General features: G+C 36.4%; 3 protein-coding genes, 2 long non-coding RNA genes and 2 other non-coding genes across 9 annotated transcripts in view; 5 read left to right on the forward strand and 2 right to left on the reverse strand.

Annotated features, from left to right (window-relative positions):
- Positions 1–18,803, forward strand: part of LOC138910688 (uncharacterized) — a 109,164-nt gene that overhangs the window by 85,137 nt on the left and 5,224 nt on the right. The gene's annotated exons all lie outside the window — the stretch shown is intronic.
- Positions 7,830–7,902, forward strand: TRNAA-AGC (transfer RNA alanine (anticodon AGC)). Its single transcript has one exon. It is a non-coding gene; the product is annotated as a tRNA-Ala (tRNA).
- On the forward strand, positions 7,902–13,784 carry LOC138909111 (uncharacterized). The gene is made up of 3 exons (XR_011415639.1): positions 7,902–8,159; positions 10,270–10,319; positions 12,920–13,784. It is a non-coding gene; the product is annotated as an uncharacterized lncRNA (long non-coding RNA).
- LOC104109360 (protein RADIALIS-like 6) lies at positions 8,369–9,643 on the reverse strand. Its single transcript, XM_033659485.2, has 2 exons — positions 9,405–9,643; positions 8,369–8,499 (listed from the first exon to the last, which is right to left on the reverse strand). Exons 1-2 carry the CDS (start codon positions 9,641–9,643, stop codon positions 8,472–8,474), a joined length of 267 nt encoding a protein of 88 aa, XP_033515376.2. The 3' UTR covers positions 8,369–8,471.
- LOC117279862 (U2 spliceosomal RNA) lies at positions 13,591–13,786 on the forward strand. The gene has a single exon (XR_004510293.1). It is a non-coding gene; the product is annotated as a U2 spliceosomal RNA (small nuclear RNA).
- LOC104109362 (CBS domain-containing protein CBSX3, mitochondrial) lies at positions 13,852–15,861 on the reverse strand. 3 transcript variants are annotated; one of them, XM_018775297.3, is made up of 6 exons: positions 15,327–15,861; positions 14,790–15,102; positions 14,606–14,687; positions 14,347–14,420; positions 14,205–14,265; positions 13,852–14,128 (listed from the first exon to the last, which is right to left on the reverse strand). In XM_018775297.3, exons 2-6 carry the CDS (start codon positions 15,093–15,095, stop codon positions 13,986–13,988), a joined length of 666 nt encoding a protein of 221 aa, XP_018630813.1. In that variant the 5' UTR covers positions 15,096–15,102; positions 15,327–15,861; the 3' UTR covers positions 13,852–13,985. The 3 variants fall into 3 exon arrangements, with proteins under 3 accessions (XP_018630813.1, XP_009616924.1, XP_009616923.1); XM_009618629.4 differs by having other exon boundaries at positions 14,790–15,121; positions 15,327–15,660; XM_009618628.4 differs by having other exon boundaries at positions 14,790–15,153; positions 15,327–15,660.
- On the forward strand, positions 16,114–18,558 carry LOC104109363 (flocculation protein FLO11-like). The gene has a single exon (XM_009618630.4). It carries the CDS (start codon positions 16,114–16,116, stop codon positions 18,415–18,417), a length of 2,304 nt encoding a protein of 767 aa, XP_009616925.2. The 3' UTR covers positions 18,418–18,558.

Raw genomic sequence — 18,803 nt, forward strand, 5'->3', positions numbered from 1 at the left:
AATCTGAAGACAAATTCGGAAGGGACTCGGAGAAAATAGGACAACTGGGTAGTAGGTTGGATCAGTATGGTAATGGATATGATCGGTTCTTTGGGTGCTTATGATGTGGGTGTTTTCTACAGGTGCTTTGTGGCAATACACCTGGACTTGGCGACCTGCATGGCTTGGTCGAGTTAGAGGAATTTAGTTTTAAGGGCTTGATTATGTGCAAATAAATTCCAAAGTATTCTTGATGGTTTCTACCGGTGTGGAGAACGTGTTGTGTATTGTGATTTTCTCTTGGAAAGAAGCAAGAGAAAGGTTTCTAACTAAAATGGAATGTAAATTATTGGTGACTCAAAGTTGATAATAAGATTCTTGTGCCTTTCACATGATGGCAAGATAGATGTTATGCGTTGTACGAAAGCTAGATTTTCATGTACAAGGTGGCAGTACAGTCTTGAAGAGAAGGTAACGAATGTTGGACAACATGGACAATTTCAAATAACTAGATGAATACTATTATTACTTGGTGTTGTATGAGAAAGGGACGGACTTCAGAAGGCGCATTGTATTTTGACTTACGATTAGTATTGCGGTACTCACATGGTTGATAGACTGCTGATATTCAAATTTTGTCAAGTGGTACGAAGAACTTTCAAAGTATTTCTCGTGGGATGATCGTGTATGAGAGAGGTGTTAGGCATTCAGGCGGTGGAGATGGAATCAAATATAGTGATTCGCGTGTTCTATGGATTTGGAGATTGGGAGTTCCCAGGAGCAGATTGTTTCATGGTTGTGGACTGTGAAGTTGTGGCCGGAGCTAGCTGGATGATGAAATGTGTTATGATTCAGTCATTATGGATTTTCAGAGGGATTTTTATCTATTTGTGGGTAACCCGAGTTGATTTGGGGGTCCATAGATAGGCCCAATTAAGATGTGTATTCTACACCGAGCTGGAATGGTTGGCTCCATACTGCTATTATTGAGGGATGTGTCATATGGTTGATGTTGAACTTATTCTTGTTCTCAAATAATCTGTGAGTTACTCCTTTATGTACGAGGAGTTGTGATTCATTGGTTATGTGCACAAATGGTGTGGTTCTATTTGAGTTTTATAGCGGAATTTGAGTGTGATGAGTACTTGGTGTATTGCATGATCGATAGCGTAATGGTTATGTCCTTTCAGGTTTTGTGTGGTATTTTTGTCATTTGCTTCTCCGTCGTTATTAATTTGGAGCAAGATGGCTCGGAGTATATAACATGAACCTCGTGTTAAAATCGGGTGATGGTTCTATGGTGTATGATGAATTTTCAGTGTTTCGTTGTAGAGGTACTTGTTAATCTGGTGGGGCAGTTCTCTTATTTGAGTCATTTTCCATGACTGGGTACATTTGAATTGTTACGTATTAGTGCGCGGATGGCACGAGTTGTGGCTCTGAGTTATATTGGTGAGGCATGTCTATGGAACAATTGTGTTTAGTAATATAAGGTCATTGGACCTAGAATGGGTACTATCAGGTTTGATTTCGGTATATTCAGGAGTATAATATTGAAAGTCATCTCAGAAAGGGATTATGGTTCTGGTTGGGACGAGAGGGCTTTGTGACTTGTTGATATGGTAAGTGGTCATGAAATTTCGCGTGTTTCTTTTATTATCAATAGTGTACGAAGGTTTTGGGATGAGGTTTGGTTCGATATGGGTTTAATACTAGTATGCGGTTGGTTTTGGAGTAGTCACTGCGAGCAGGAGTGGTGCTACAAGCATGCGAGTTGTGTAATATGTTGGTTGATTATATCCCTGGTTATAGTTATAGCTCAATGCAACTTGTTCGGACTTATATGGTGTGTAAATGTAAGATTTGTGTCTTGAAAGAAATTTTGGGAATTGAATTCCAAGGTTTTTGGGCAAAAGTTAAATTAAGGATTTTCAGTTGTATTGTGTTGTCAGGCCTATATGAAATAGGGTAACGTGAGATCACCCTCCGGGTATGTGCGTGGTAAGGTGGAATAGAGATTTGAAGGTTAAGAACAACTCTTGGTACGTTCGAGGACGAACGTATGTTTAAGTGGGGGAGAATGTAATGACCCGACATGTCGTTTTGAGTATTACAATCCCGTTTCCCCATTTACTGCTCAAATTATACTTTACAGTTGTTGTGTGACTTACCGGGGTAATTGGTTCGGGTCCGGTGAGGTTTTGGAATGAATTTGAACACTTAGTTCCAAGGTTTAAAGGTTAAGTTAAAATAGTGACCGGATATCGACTTATGTGTAAATGATCGCGGAATAGAGTTTTGATTATTCCAATAGCTCTGTATGGTGATTTTGGACTTAAGAGCGTGTCCGAAAAATTATTTGGAGGTCCGTAGTGGAATTAGGCTTGAAATGCCGAAAGATGAATTTTTGGGAAGTTTGGCCGGGGGAGGGTGACTTTTTGATATCGGGGTCAGAATCTGATTCTGGAAATTTGAATAGGTCTGTAATGTGAAATGTGACTTGTGTGCAAAATTTGAGGTCAATCGGACGTGATTTGATAGGTTTTGGCATCATTTGTAGAATTCGGAAATTTGGAAATTTATTAGGCTTGAATCTGTGTGTAATTTATATTTTTGAGGTTGTTAGGTATGAATTGAGGCCTCGAGTAGGTCCGTGTTATGTTATGGAACTTGTTGGTATGTTCGGACGGGGACCCGAGGGCCTCGGGTGAGTTTCGAATGGTTAACAGATTGATTTTTGAATTTGGAAGACTGCTGGAACTGAAGCCTTCTAGTGTAATCGCACCTGCGAAAAAGTAGTCGCAGGTGCGAGCTCGCAAGTGAGAGCAGGGGTACGCTGAAGCGTGGTGCGTATGTGCGGAAGATGCTTGCAGGTGCGCAATCGCACCTGCGCGTGAAGGAGCACAGATGCGGGCAGAGGGCTGTGAGGCATTGGTCGCAGGTGCGAGGGAAAATTCCGCACCTGCGTGAGTGCAGATGCGGACGGATGCACGCAGAAACGGAAACTGGGCAGACGAGTGGAGTCTGCAAATGCGACGTTTTGCTCGCACAAGCAGATGCGCAGGTGCGCAAATCTTGTCCGCAGATGCGAAAATCGCTGGGGCAGAACCTTAAATTCGAGGGTTCGACATTTTCACCCATTTTCGGATTTTGGAGCCCGGGTTAGGCGATTTTAGAGAGGAAATTTTCCACACAACTTGGGGTAAGTGTTCTTAACTCTCTTGTGATTATATTCCATGAATTAATCTTCATTTTTGGTGTAAGATTATTGAATCTTCAAGAGAAATAGAAGAAAATTTCTATAATATCACAAAACGATTTTTTCAAGTTTGAATACCGATTTGGAGTCGGATTTGAGTGAAATTAGTATGGTTGAACTTGAAATTGGATGGGTTGTTGTATTTTGTGAGTTTCATCGGATTTCGAGACGTGGTCCCCACGGATGATTTTTAGGGTGTAATTTCGAATTTTTGAAAAATATTAGTATTTTGATATGGAATTAATTTCTATAATTTTGTGGGCTGAATCAAATTAATTGTGACTAGATTCTAGCCGTTTGAAAGTCGATACGCGCAGAATAGAATTTCTGGAGCATTGCTTAGCTTGCTCGACATTGGATTTTGCTTGTTCGAGGTAAGTAACTCTTCTAATCTTGGAGCTGAGGGTATGAACCCTGAATATATGTATTTCGTGAATTGTTGGGAGGTGATACACATGCTAGGTGACGGGCGTGTGGGCGTGCACTATAGAAATTATGACATAATTATTTCTGTAAAATTTTATAGTTAAATAATCTTGGCATTTTCCATGCTATTTTATGAGTTAAAGAAATTGAGCTGAAAAGCATATTAAAAATCATGTTGAGGCTATGTGCCAGTATTATTGGGACTCACAGAGATCGTATTGCTGTGAATTATTGGTTATGTTAAAAATTCATATTCAGTCATATTCATTTCATTGCATAGCATATCTCAGTCTCTGTTGTTATTTATTGATACATCATATCATCATTTTGGGTTATTCTCATGACATTGTGAGCCCATGAGAGAGAGACTGGAGAGATTGATGACTGAGGGAGGTCGAGGGCCTGATTGTGAGGATATTATATGGATCGAGGCTCACTGCCTGCAGCATGCCTTATTGGCTTATTATTGCACGTGAGTTGGCCGTGCAACACGTGAGTTGGCCGTGCGGATCCTTATATTATTATTGCACGTGAGTTGGCCGTGCGGATCCAGATCTTTATATTATGGCACGTGAGTTGTCCGTGAAGCACGTGAGTTGTCCGTGCTTATAGTGCTTGGGCTGTAGGAGCCCCTCATGAGTCTGTACACACCCCCAATAAGCGCAGTCGACTATAAATAGGGATCGGGCTACACGCCGCAGCAGGTATTGTATAGCGCTGAGTGATTGAGTATGCTGAGCATAGTGAGAGAGAATGCGAGACAGTGAAATTGAGTACTCTGAGAGTGTGAGTACATGAGTACAATCTCTGAGATACATTGCATTGACATGCACACATGACATATATGCATAGCGATGTATTTTTCTCATGCTGTACGGTATCACATTATTCATAATTTCTCACACATGTTGACAGATGGGTATAGTGATGCATTTGTTTTACAATGGTTATCTGGAAAGAAAATGAGATATTTTATTTATTATTAAAAGGAATTTTGGAAAAATTTCTGTTTTCAAACTTATTCACATTTTTGGTAACTTTGGCAAAAGATTTAGATTTTTACTGATGTACTTGAAAGAAAAAACTTTTATTGCTGAAATCATGATGTGACTGAGCATTTTATCTCTGAGTTACTTCTGATATTATTTGCTTTATGTCGTTATTAATTGTTGTGGATTAGTGGTTTTGGACCCGACCTTGGTCAAAGCTCGTTACTACTTACAACCTAATACTAGGTTTGTTACTTACTCAGTACATGAGGTCAGTTGTACTGATACTACACTTACATTTCTCCACATTGCGTGCAGATGTTGATTGTTGTTGTTGTTGTGCTCGATGGTTGCGAGATTTGAAGATGTACATACGTTCCTGTTGTAGCTGCTCCTTGTTCATGGTAGCCTTAGATTTATAAAAGCTCTGTTTTTGTACTATTTAAACAGACTATGGATTTATTTCATTTCCGTTTTGTATACTCTAATCTTAGAAGCTCATGATTTGTATTACCAGTTCTTGGGGAATGTATAAGGTTAAGATAATTATTTACTTAAATTTCTTTAATAATTGTTATTGGAATTTGATAGTTGAAAGGTGGCTTACCTAGCGGGTTGAGTTAGGTGCCATCACGACTAGTTGAATTTTGGGTCGCGACAATAATCCTAGACGGAATTCACAAATTTGGTTTACTTCGAAACACATACTCATCATGACCAAAATCTCCCCTATAATCTCTCAGATATCTTTGGCATCCATGAATATTTCTCACGGTCAAGTCACCCATAATAGTCACCCTATTAACCGTCAAATAAACTTGTATTTGGGGACTTTATATCTCTATGATTATCTTAGTATCTATGGGTCGAGTGAAGACCGTTAAAGCAAATATATATGAGATGTGTCGTGATTATTCGAATAATTCGAATATCTGGTGTCCGAACACTTTGACAAGTCCCAAACATCTCCAAGAATTAGTGTTTGTCCCTAATTATTGACTGAGTCAATATTAAATTTATCATAATTAGACAAAACTAAAGGAGAATATAAAAGAAGTTGGAGAAGTCACCTAGTGAGATATCACGTTAAAAGGTAATGATAAAGAATTTTTCCTTGAAGAAGTATGTATCGTCAACCATTGTTTCAATTAGATCAAGTATCACGAATTAGGATAATAATAGTATGATATTAATCCAATTGTTTCTCCATTACACACATTTCATAAATAAGAAGTCCATTATCTAATAATTCCTCCATCTATATGCAAAAAAATTCAATTTTCATGCATCAAACAGGTAGGTAAAATTAAAATCTAAAAAAAAAAAAATTTTATAAACAAAAGTGATGATGCACATTAATGCCTAATATCAATGAAGTAAAAAAGCAAGTTCTCTGCTTGACTGAAAAGAGTTAAAGTAGAAGAAGGTCTCAAAAAGTTAATCAGTTTTCAAAGATTTAACTTTTTCATCAATATTGTGTCTTTGTTATAACATCTTTCATTGATCTTCAAGATCCTTAAAAGACAAAGTACCTACAAAGCAAATCAAATATTATCATTAGACTTTACTCTTAGAGAAAGTTAATTTAACCACACAAAAAAGTTATGGATTTTAATTTGCAGAATGTAGGCATCCAGCATGTTAAAGAAAAACAAATTACTTATTACCTATTATAAGTACTTTGCATGTTGAAGTACATACAAAAGACTTCTACTATGAGTTAAAATCATGCATTTTGATATCTTCAAAAGTGGACACCTATTATGAGCATATAATGCAAACAGAAATATTGATTATCTTCAGGATATAAGTTTTGTGTCCATAGGACTCCTCCTTAACTGAAATAAAACTGCAATCACTTTCCGATCCGTTGCAAAGTCTATCCAATATGGACTTGTTAAAGTAATATTTAGTTAATTTCAAAATCATGAATATTAATTAGGAAGAGAGTTTGAATGTTACAATGTTAACCAAGTATTACTTATGTTCCGAAAGAAATAATTTAGCTTTTAAAGGGTATAAAAAAAAAATATTCGTACTTTTATAATAATATAAATATTGATAAATATAGGTATAGATAGAGATTTGATGAATCTAACAAGATTTTGATTTTCCAAAAATATACTACTAATTATCTAAATAAGACAATTGTATAAGATAAAGAGACAATTATATAAGATAAAGAGAATGTTGAGGTTCAGGGAAACAAATCACGAAATTTTAAGACAATTTAACGCAAGAATAAAACAAAACTTGAGAAACATTGCCATTTTGATTCCTTGTTGCTCACTACTTTTTTCTTACGTGATTACATGCCTTCTCCAAAACCAATTCTTATTTCATTCACACGGTTAAATTTGTATTCTATCACAACTTTGTATTTTTAGCGTGTAATGTTTCCAATTATATCCTTTTCTTATTTGCTTGTAATATAAATAATTAAGGGCATAAAAGTCGTTCAATATTTTAAGAATATTTTGATCATTTAATATTTAGTGTTGAATATTCATACTTTTATAATAATATAGATAGATATATATATATATATATATATATATATAGATATAGGTAGATAGATATAGATGTAGATATAGATAGATAGATGTATAATAATATAGATATATAAATAGAAATAGATAATTGTAGATATAAATATATACGTTCTCAATTAGGGAAGATATAGGGAAAAATAAGAACCATTAATAAGTGTTATAGTTTTTCTTTTAAGCTTTATAAGTCGGTAAATCATTTAAAATTTGATCATAAGTTAAAATTCAATCTACAACATATGTTGTAGTAAATTACGTAAGACACTTTAATTTTTAAAAGAAAATTATTAATGTGCTTTTCTAATTCAAGCGGATCAACTTTATAGGGTCGATGTATATATGTGTAGTTTAAATCGAAAAAGAATTACATCATTGAGTAATTTAACTACAATTAGATTCTTAAACTATACAAATATTTAAGGGCATAAAAGAATAGGAATATTTTAGTCGTTCAATATTTAACATAAATTATTCGTGCTTTTATAATAATAAATTATTCGTACTTTTATAATAATATATAGATAGATAATATAATATATAATATATAATATAGATGTAGATGTAGATGTAAATATTTGTTTTAATCTTTGTTGATTATGATTTTGACCAGGGTATTATAACAACAAAGGGGATGTAGCTCAGATGGTAGAGCGCTCGCTTAGCATGCGAGAGGTACGGGGATCGATACCCCGCATCTCCACTTTTGCTTACATCTCTTGCGCCAGTGTTTTTTTCCCCCTTTGGTTAGCTTCACAATTTTAGGAATTTCGTCGCCCGGCTACTTTATCTCCACAGTTTAAATGCTTGATTAACGTCTTCTCAAGAGCTAAGTCATTTAATTTTTACTAAGTTTTACGCACCGAACCATTTGGCATTCGAAAACTCGCTGATTATTCTTTCCTTTCTTCGCATCTCAGTTGGTATAGGGTTGTATGAGGTTGAAAATCCAGTCAAGAAGTAATTTGTACTACCTTCTCCTGTTTGATTCATGTAATTAAAATGTTCTTATTTTGAAGCGTGTATTTTTAGTTTGATTTTTGGAATAAAATACACTAAGATAGAAGTGAAGCAGACATTATATATATCTATATATTATACATTTGAGAAACATTACACACTAAGATCGAAGTTAAATGGATTAGAGATGGACAATAATGTAGTCATACATTTTGCTTTCTTCATAAACTCAGACATGAATTCACAATTTAAATGCTTTGACATTTAATGGAGAACATGTGATGTTATTGAGCATTGGCTGCAAATTTGTTCTCACCGTAGCTTCAGGTTCTTCAGAAGCCTGTTCAATAAGAAATAGCCATGTAAAGAATTGATCAATGATGAGGAAATAAGCATTATTTAGTTGTTTGAGAAACAAACACTATTTCTTCTTTTTAAGAAAATTTGAAATGCAGCAAAACAATATCAATTTGAGTTCAGAGATTCGTCCAACTTTATTAGAAGTAACTCTTAATTAGTCCTCTTTTGGCTTATATTCTTAGTGCTGCTTACACAGAAGGTGTTTTCTTTCAATTGTAAGTGCTGCTGAAATTATCTTGTCGAGAAGTGACTAATTGGGATTGCTGAAGGATTATCGAGGAATTAATGTGAGGAGCTCATAAAATATCTGTTGCATCATGTGATGATATGTATTATCAGCACTAGAAACAATTGTTAAACAATTGTGTTTTGTATAATGAAGTGGTAGGGGATCAAGATGTAGGACTTATGCACGTGATTTAAAACAAGTAGGATTCGTTTTAGTTATTTAGAAGCTTAATTAATAGGTAAATGTGCAGACATCTCTAAACTTTCCACTTGCAAAAAGTTGAAACTTTAAGCATTTATTCTTTACAATATAGGGGTCAGTATTTTATTTTAACAAGGAGTGTGACTAGCCTTTGACTTAAAGTTACTAAAAATGGAAAGGTGGTTAATAAGCAGTACCAGAAATAAGAGAATAACAACATATGGAATCTATACAAGGTATGTCAATTTTCAAAGTTACCAAGTGTCACATACTTTGTTTTGTCAACAAGCGTTAAAAGATAACATTTTGATGGTGTTTCTTAAATCATCTTTCTGAAAATTAATGTTTGGCAGATATAACAAAATGCTTAGCCTTAAAAATACAGAATGTATCATTGACTTGTATGTGGATGAAAAGATTAGTTTGGTTGTGTGGAGAGTATAGATTTGCTATACCTTTGTTCATTGGCATACCTGCTATTGCTTTCAACGGCTTTGTAATTAGGTAAAGGTACATGGCCGTTTTCAATTTGCATGATATCCTTCACAAGCAACTCATAATGCCTCCTCACTTCCTCTGCTGATTTTCCACCTACACACCTGGCAATGTTATGCCAGCGGTCAGGAGTTTCCTTGTCAAATAAAGCCAAAGCCTCTTCAAACTTCTTGTTTTGCCTTGTAGTCCATGAGGCCATTATTGATTAATAGGGATAGAGGGTTGTGAGCTAGCAAAGTCAAGTACTCAAGTGAATGGTATGGACAAGATAATGCTAAGCTAGCTAGTTCCTTATAAGCTGGAGGAGATGGTCTTGGTTTGTGGCAAGTTGGCGAATATTTCGTTTTCTTTTAGGGGAGGTAGAATACATGATTCTTGAAGTAATGTTAATAGGAATAGGTGGAGGAAGAATAAGAAAATAGTATTTGTGACCATCAGCGGGTGGATCAGATAAGAAATTCACCCAGCTGGAGGAGATTAGATCCCCTAATTCCAATTCTATGGCTAAGATAGACACGCCAATGTTATAATATCTTAGGCCGAAAAACAATTATCAAGATATTTTGCCATCTTTAGGTTGCAAAATGTTGCTTAAATTCTACCTCAATTGGAAAACCATTTGTTACCCTTCGCCTTCAATTGTTGTCTGCCGGCCATTTTTTGACAATGTGTGCATTGACCGAAGCATTGTTGATCTTTGTGTTTTGATCGATGATAACAATTATGAACAAAGTAAAAAGACTAAGTGTTTAATTTTATGCATTAACTCAATTTCATTGTTTTATAAGTTTTATCATCTTACATTTAAATGATTATAACTATTAGGTTGCCTATTGCTGTATCAAATTATGATTCCGAGTTGCAAGTTGGAACAGGCAAGTGGCTGCTGCTTATGTTTTTTTCCCCTCTACAAATGGAGTCACCCTGTGCTTATTTCTATTACCGCGTCTTCTGAATTTCCCTCCTTTTGTGTTTCAACATAACGTGTAGGTACTATCGGGGTTATCATGGTGTAAAACTCTGAGAATACCTGTTGTGTGACGAGTGTTTCTCTTTTTAACCATGATTGATTGATTTCCCTCTTCATTAGCTAACCTATGCGTGTTTTATGTACTTATTCTCTCTTGTACTCCTATACTATCGTTCTGGTGTTGTTATTTGTTTTAACTAATAAGGAAATATAAGTCAACTAGTATGAAACTGACTAGCATTTGACCCTAAAACTCTTTTCAAAACCAGTATCAAAAATCTATGTCCAGATGCACGAGCTATATATAGTCAGCCATCTTGATTTCCTGCAGCTACTAGTTCAGTTTCCAAAATAATTTCTGCTTTGTAGTCACTCTAATAGAGAAACAGGACAAACATTTCCAAGATGTATTGCTTCTTCTGTTTCTTTGCTATGGTAGTTTTTGCCTTGTGCTTAAAGGAGAAAATGAACTTTTAATTTCTACGACAATGGTTTTTCCAGTTTAGATCATATTGAGGAGTTTGTCATTCTGAGATGAACTATTTTTGAGTCAGAGTTGTAGTTCTGAAAGCCTCTCAAAATTGCCAAAAAGGGGAGAATTGTCCCTTTTACACCACTTGCTTTGACACCTTTTTCATTTGAGATACTGCCTGTCCATATGAATGAGGTGGAGGGATACCTTTTGTCAAATCTCATAGTAGTTTATATTCTAGCAAAAAAACTACAGTAGGAATCTATGCCGTTATAATGTGTCTGATATTTAAGAATCCTTTTAGGAAAAATGACATTGTATAGCCGCTATAAAAATAATAGCCGAAAAAATGTATAAAATTTATATATATATATATATATACATTTTGTATGTTATATACAAAAATTATACAAGTTTATACACTTTTTCGGTTACCAGACGTAAATAGTTTCTGGTGCGGGATAAAAGTGATAATACCCCATCCTTTTATCTAGAATACCTTCTACATGGTGTATCCAAGGTACAATAAGTTTTCCACCCCTTCCCCACTTAATCAATGGTAAACTAAAAGTTACAGGTATCAGATAATCGCGGTAAACTCCCCAAAAGAAAAGGAAATAATAATAGTCCAAAAATAACAATTATGAGGCAAAGCGTTTTACCCCCAGCCCCGCCCCACCCCGGATTTTTGAACTGTATGTTAACTCCTATGTGGAAAAAATGCCTGAAGCCTCCTTTGGTTTTGAAAACCATGTATTTCCCCCCTACAATCTCATGGCATTCGTTTTTTCTTTAAAAACTTGATTGAAGATGTCCAGAATATCCTCATTTCTGCATTTAAAAAATCTATGTAATAGAATGTATACTTGGCAACTTATCACTGGTTTCTCAATCTCAAAGTAGCATGACCATAAGGTTTTTGATAAGCTTATTTATATATTAATTATGAATTTATCTAGTTTAATTGCAATTTTGTTTTGTGATGTCTCAAGTTAATGTAGTTATTTGCATTCTGTTTCAAAACATAGTCTATCAAAATAATCCAAAAAAAATTAGCTGCTATAAAGTAGAGAGGGGGTATGCTTCTATTCTTATTTAGAATAATGAACTAAGGCCTACTTTCTGTGGGAAATTATTGACTCGAGATCAACAATGTTCGAACCTGCAATGAAGTAAAAATTTGTTTCAATTATCTGGTAGAAAGTATGTTTAACAGTCAAGATGAAACAAATCTGGCACATATCGATCTCTAGTCAAAGAGAAAAGTCTTACTCCTATGTAAAACACAGATGTTATCTGTGACTTCTCAAAGATCAGAGGACTGAGATTAGACCTTTTAACAACTGTTCAGTCCTATGCTAGTAAAAGCTTGAGGAGTACACTAAGGTTGGAATCTTTGGATATGCCAAAAAGAGAAGTGTATTTTGTTGAAAAAATCAATATATAGTGTGGTTGAATCAACTTAGAAATTTGCAACAAATAGAATAAGCAGGTGGCTTTCCTTATTTTTCTTTCCTTTTTTTTTTTGTGGGTGATGAAATGTTCCAAATGATAAAAAGATAGATGCAGGAGAAGTATCTTCTCATCTTATATTTAGATAAGAGACCTTAGCTAATGCAAGATTAGTGGTCATGACTTTATATTCTGGATATGTTTTCTTCTTTTCTGAGTCAAATGTGGGCGCTTGTGTGTGCATTAGAACAATTGTCCGTCTAAGGAGAGCGTTTATAACAGTAATATGCTGAGCACTTGCATACTTTTGATCAGAATAGAATTTTCTTGTCTTATTCTCTTTGCTTTTTTAAGGTCTGATAAGCAAATGGCTGGTAAAAGGAGAATTCCAAAGAGGAAATTAAGATATGCAGAATCAGCATGTCTTTTTGAGGAATGTTTTCTAGCTTTCTAGTGGTATATTATTGGATTCTGGTATTCAGTGGTTAGAAATAAAAGACAATTTTCTAAGAGATGTCAAAATTATTGAAATTATTGCTTTCTTTAACTGGTTTGTGATATTTATATTGCAATATGCGCAGGTTGGTGGTCATAAAACATAAAGATCTTTCACTGGTGTCTAATTCGTGGTGTAAATAAGAAGCCCAAGTTTGATAAGAATATGTATTAAGGTAGTTTGGTTCATGTACTAGTTATGCTGACATTATCCGTAAGGATTGTTAATAATAATATTGAAATTATATACTATTGGGTGAATAATAAATAATATAGGGAATGCTATGTATGGATGACCTGCTTTAGGGACATTTTTAAAGTATCAACATCCCTTTGTAATATAATGCCATGAATTCTTATGTTCTTTCAGGTTTATTTAACTTCATTTATCATCAATCATTATTCTCCAAGATAGAGAATTTGATCGCCGTAGAGAATAACAATTCAGGCAATTACTTGACCTTTTAACAGCCTGACCTTATGTGGATATCAAAAACTCATTAAAATGTTTGACAGTAAGTTCCAAAAAAACATCATTGCTTTAATCACTGTTCCTTAGTTTCTTTGTAATCCCTCCTTTCGTATTTTACATTTATATGTCTCAGATATGAACATAATTTGTTCATAAAATTTGGTTTGATAATACATATAGATTAGCACCTTAAGCTTTGCTGAAGCAGCTCCCATATCGGAAGATGCTAATAAGAAAACAGCAGAGAGTCGCTATAAAATAAAAGGCCCGTCATTTCGATCAAGCATACCTTTCTCGGCCTTTTGGCTAAGATCAAGTGTAGTATCTGTTCTTATCAGTTTAATATCTGGTATGTGGGTCATCGGCCCACACGATATTAACTCAATTTTTTTAAGGGGAGAGTCCATTAAGGTAGCTTGCTACCTAGGCTCTCGAGCGTCGCCCATGCATTGCACTATTGCACGGGCCTGGCGCACCCCTCCAAATCAAGTTTCAAGTCTTACGAATTTTAATTATTTATTTGATAGAAGAGAAAGAAAGTAAATATATGTTACACATTTTTATTAAACTTGTGCCCAGTAATATGAAGCAATACACTGAGAAAATGACAGTAGTGGTTTGGTATCAGCTGAGAGTATCAACAAGCAACTTTGATATTAGTAGCTTTGCTAAATATGTTTTCAGTAGTAATCCCCTCGAATGAATTGATTCAGTTGGTTCACTTCTCCAGTTTGTTGCTCCACCACAGCTTTGACAATATCTGCAACAGAAATCATGCCTACCACCTTTCCGTCTATCACTGGAACATGTCGTATGTGATGTTCTGTAATCATAAAACATTCGATCATTTTCCTTAAATCATATCTATTTCCATTAGTTGAACACGTAGTAGTATTTACCACTCATGAGTTGCATCGCTTGAAGAATGTTTGTGTCGGATGTGACTGTTATGAGCTTGCTCTGTTGCAAAGGTAGGAATATTGAGCAGAAAAAACAGAAATGAGATGGCCAAATAAACAAAGAAGACAATATATAGGGTACCTGCTCAGTCATAATATCTCCCACTCTTGTGTATTTAGATGATCTATCCTGCACAATTACCTTCCGCAGATAGTCTGCTCTCATTAAAAAAAACAAAAATTACATAATTTTTCGTTAAGAAACTCTCTGAAGTATAGATGAAGAAGTTCAACATTTTTATCTAATTGAGCAAAATGTCTATTTCTAAACAAATTGTGTAATAGAAAGTTTTGCAGCCTCGTCTATCTGTGGAGAATATGTGACTTGGAAGGCTAATTACCTCTTTCTGTTATAATTCCAGCTATCAGTTGATTCTCTCCTGGCTTTAGAACCACCAAAGATCCGATGTTATTGTCTGCCATCTACAAATTTGTCACCATCATCATATTAGCAATGTTATTTGTATGTCCGTCACAAAATAAACATCAACTTTCTATGGTTATGTTGAAGTTTTAGCAACCAACTTGTTTGATGGCATCAAAAACTGTGTCATTTGTCCGACAACAAAGCCATGAACCACTTTCTTCTCCATCCTTTGTCAGTAATACATCAGATACTTTTGTATTCTCTAACCCTTTTTGCTGCATTGTGGACTGTGATACCATTATGGCATTAGCTTCCTTGTTTTGCGTCGTGGGGAAGGAGATGACACGTCCAAATCTTGCGAATATTTTGTTCATCTCACTTGTGCTTTTGAGCTGCGAGTTCTGTAGAATTGTAACCTTGAGCTTCTCATGACATGATCTAACCATTCGAAGAAGACCTTGCATTGCGTTTCTGTGATTATGGTACAACACTATCAAATGCTTATAGGTCACTTGTTTGTATCTGGTAACCATAGAGATACTAATGATTATTGGTAAATGCATTACAAACGTGATAAAATGATTATTCGCTATATCTGTCTTTTTCAAGAAATAATAAATGTGCTTTTATGTTTTCATCAAAATGAATGTTGAGACATAAAGTAGTTCTCAGTGTTGAGAAATGGAAGAACTTACCTTAAGATGAGGAAAAGAAATCTTCAACTGGCAATTTGGTCTTAGCTAATTGATTGTACTGTACTTGATAGAGTCACAAGAGAAGGAAGAGCACTCTCCCCTTTGTTGTTTGTATGAGTTCCATTCTTGTGTTCTGTTCTTGAACTATTAAATCAGGTAAGTCCAAGTTTGTTAATGTGAATTTTGCTTCTAATGCTTTCCTTCTTGGAGAGGTAATCGACTATTTTAAAGGAAAATAGCTTTTTAGTTGCTGCTTTCTTTCACAGTTGGCTTAGTTTCTTCTTTTTCCCTCTTCCTTTGCCTCCTGCAGAGATATTCTTTAACAATGAAATAAAACAATTTGCCTTCATATTGCTGGCTTTTGCATATGGTTGAGAGTTATTTCATTGTCTGGTCGTGGCATTTCTGTGAAATTCAAGTTACATAAAATGAATATTATGAAAAACGTTGTGCAAAAAATGGTTTTGCATTTTAGAGTTAAACAATGGCCAAAAAACACTTTTTAAGTGGATTATGCTTATGCACACAGAGAAGAAACAAAGTTAGATGCAAACCTCAACCATAAGGCAAATTTCATTATAGGAATTCCAGAGAAAAGTTGCCTGCGGTGAGAGGAAAAGAAGCAAAAGGTGAAGGTAAGAAGGCAAGCTGAGACATTCTAAGTCTTGAAATGTTCAAAGGTATCAAAAGCAAACCTTTATATATTGGTGCTTCTCACTGGTTGAATATCATCATCGGACAATTGAACAACAAATTTCTTTTGCTTCATAACATTTATCCTAGTAAAATGGAACGAAGATCCACATTCCGCTTCCGTCTTCCTTGGTCACAACCTGCACCTGCACCTGCTCCATCTCCAGCTCCAACACCTGCAAGCAAACCATCCACTCAGCCTACTACCAAAACAAGTCGCGCTCCCACAACTCGTACTGGCTCAAGAGCTGCTTCACAGCCCTCCAGCAGCAGTACGCCGTCCTCCAGTCCTACAACTGAAAACCCAACTCGCAAGCAGCCACCAAGCGCCACCTCAACCACAACATCTGCAAAGCCTTCTTCACCAGCTCAACCTTCAGCTGGCACTCAAAGCCGTAATGATGCCCCTACCAGTACAATCACCCCAACACCAACATCTCCTACGCCTCTACCTCAGCCCTCAGCTGAAATGAACGCACCTAGCCAGCCTTCCACCAGAAGCACAAGCCCTTTAACTGAAACTACCCCAGTTCCTCCTCAACCTTCAGCTGAAAGCAAAGCCCCTATCCAGCTCTCCACCACAAGCACAAGCCCTTTAATTGAAACTACCCCAATTCCTCCTCAACCTTTAGCTGAAAGCAAAGCCCCTAACCAGCCATCGACCTCAAACTCTACACCAGCAAATGCTCCAGCTAGTTCAAAATCTGAAACTCAAACCCCTACCACTACCATAAGCACCACCCCAACATCCACAATAGCTCAGAGCGGACCATCTAGTCCTCCAGGAGTTTCTCCCTCACCCTCTTCTCAAATTCGGGCATCCAGAACTGAGTCTCAACCATTGATACCATCTCAAGAACAGCAAGGGATCAGTTCTCAACCAGCATCACCATCTGATGTGCCAACCACTCATACCTTTGATACCTTCGATTTCTTGCCAATCCACAAGGGAGCAGTTTTCAATTCTCACGTGCCCTTGCTTCCAATTCTTTTAGATCCTCAATCACGAGAAATGAACCCGATATCCTCCCCAACACGCAAGGATCCTCAAGTCCTCTCAACGGACCAATTAACCTCAAAGGTACCTCCTCCTGCAAGCCAGAGTATTTCTTCAAATCTTCCATCTGGTATAACCTCTCAAATGCAACAAAAGGATCAGACAATTGCTCAGCCAACATCTCCACTGAAACAATTAGACAGCTCAGAACCTTCTTCCAAATCCACTGAAGCACTTACATCAATTTATGGAAAAGAACCAAAGCTCACAGCAATTCGGCCACAGTCAGAACAAATGGAGCTTCCCAAGAAGGAGACCATATCTGACACTGAAGCAAAAGTTAGGTCACCTGAAAAAATAATGCAACCTTTAAAACTATCAGAGGTGAAATCCACTAGAGGCATTACCGAAGAACCATCCCAGATATCAGACTCTTCAGAAATCAATGGCAAACCTATGATGGTGACACAGTCAGAGACAAACATCCAGGAAACTAGAGAAGTGAAGGAAGTTATGCAAGAGATGCGGGATAAAAACTATGGTGCAGGAGAAAATATTGGTGGTTTCCTGACATCCAAAAAGCAGCCAGGCATTGTTTTTCAATCAAAGCAAGCATATACAGAGCAGCAAGCCAGTTCTAATAACAATCAGATTCGGGTGAACCCTGTCTCTAATGTCTCTAACAGAAAACATACAAGAACAGTTTTATCTCAGCCAAAGAACAAAACAATTGCCAGTAGTTCCAGTAAGGAAACTGCGGTTTCCACTGAACAAGACATACCCCTTAACAAAGAGGTAAAAGATAACATCTCGAAGCTTATTCATAGAATGGCAGTTGGAGAGGGCAAGCAAAATTTGGAAGACGGACCGGTGAGTGTGATCACACTTGCAGGTGATAATAGAGGAGCATCTATGCAACTTGGTTCTGACTCATCCAGAAAAGAAGGGGCAATCCACATTCGCAGAGGCTACAAACTGAATCCAGATGAAAGTGCCGATGCAACCACAGATGCAGAGGGAAATTCAGTGGGAAGACGACCAAAAGATGCAAGGATCGTGGACGATCAAGAAATAGAGGCATATCTAAACTGCAACGTGCAGGGCATGAACAACTCAATTACATTTGACAGTGCCATTGAGGCAAAAAATCCAGGTATACATATGTTGTTCTATTGTATGCCTTCAGAACCTATAAGATCAAGTGAGAGAACAGGACCCTTTGAGGCACACAAGGCTGAATTTAATGTAACCCCTGCCCAGAAACTTACATACGAGCCAAAGATCAGAAGAAGATGCCTCAAAGGCCTTTTCCTTGAACCAAGTGATTCTGATCCAGATAACCCTGGTTGCCATGTTGGCTGCATGGAGAAGAGTAATGATAACGAGATAGAGATTCTTTGAAAACTACAGTTGTAATACATGTAATTGTTAGAAGTTAAACATCCTTGTGTATATGCTCAATAACCCATGTTTAAAGCAACTGCAATTGAGATGGCTGTGATATATGAAACATGATAGTTATGAAATGTTGTTCTACTGCCTCGTTTTGATGTGCATATGTGAATATTAGCCAAAATCTGATTAAAAGGGCAGCCCGACGCACAAAGCATTCCGCGTTCCCGCAGGATCCGGTAAGGGCCGCACCCAAGGGTGTGTGATGTAGGCAGCCTACCCTGATGCAAGCATCAGTGGCAAAATCTGATTAGCCAAAATCTGATTAAGAGAGAAAAATAGGGAAAGAAGAAGAAAAGGGAAAAAAAGAAAGGAGAAGATAGAACGTCACTATG

Source organism: Nicotiana tomentosiformis, chromosome 4, assembly GCF_000390325.3.
Source record: "Nicotiana tomentosiformis chromosome 4, ASM39032v3, whole genome shotgun sequence".
NCBI lineage: Eukaryota > Viridiplantae > Streptophyta > Magnoliopsida > Solanales > Solanaceae > Nicotiana > Nicotiana tomentosiformis.

Coding starts and splice junctions, on each gene's coding strand:
- LOC104109360 (XM_033659485.2), bottom strand. CDS start 9,643: ATGGCCTCATGGACTACAAGGCAAAACAAGAAGTTTGAAGAGGCTTTG. Junction 8,500..9,404: donor AGGTATGCCAATGAACAAAG/GTATAGCAAATC, acceptor CTTATTGAACAG/GCTTCTGAAGAACCTGAAGC.
- LOC104109362 (XM_018775297.3), bottom strand. CDS start 15,095: ATGCAAGGTCTTCTTCGAATGGTTAGATCATGTCATGAGAAGCTCAAG. Junction 14,688..14,789: donor TTTTTGATGCCATCAAACAA/GTTGGTTGCTAA, acceptor ACAAATTTGTAG/ATGGCAGACAATAACATCGG. Junction 14,129..14,204: donor AGCGATGCAACTCATGAGTG/GTAAATACTACT, acceptor TTATGATTACAG/AACATCACATACGACATGTT.
- LOC104109363 (XM_009618630.4), top strand. CDS start 16,114: ATGGAACGAAGATCCACATTCCGCTTCCGTCTTCCTTGGTCACAACCT.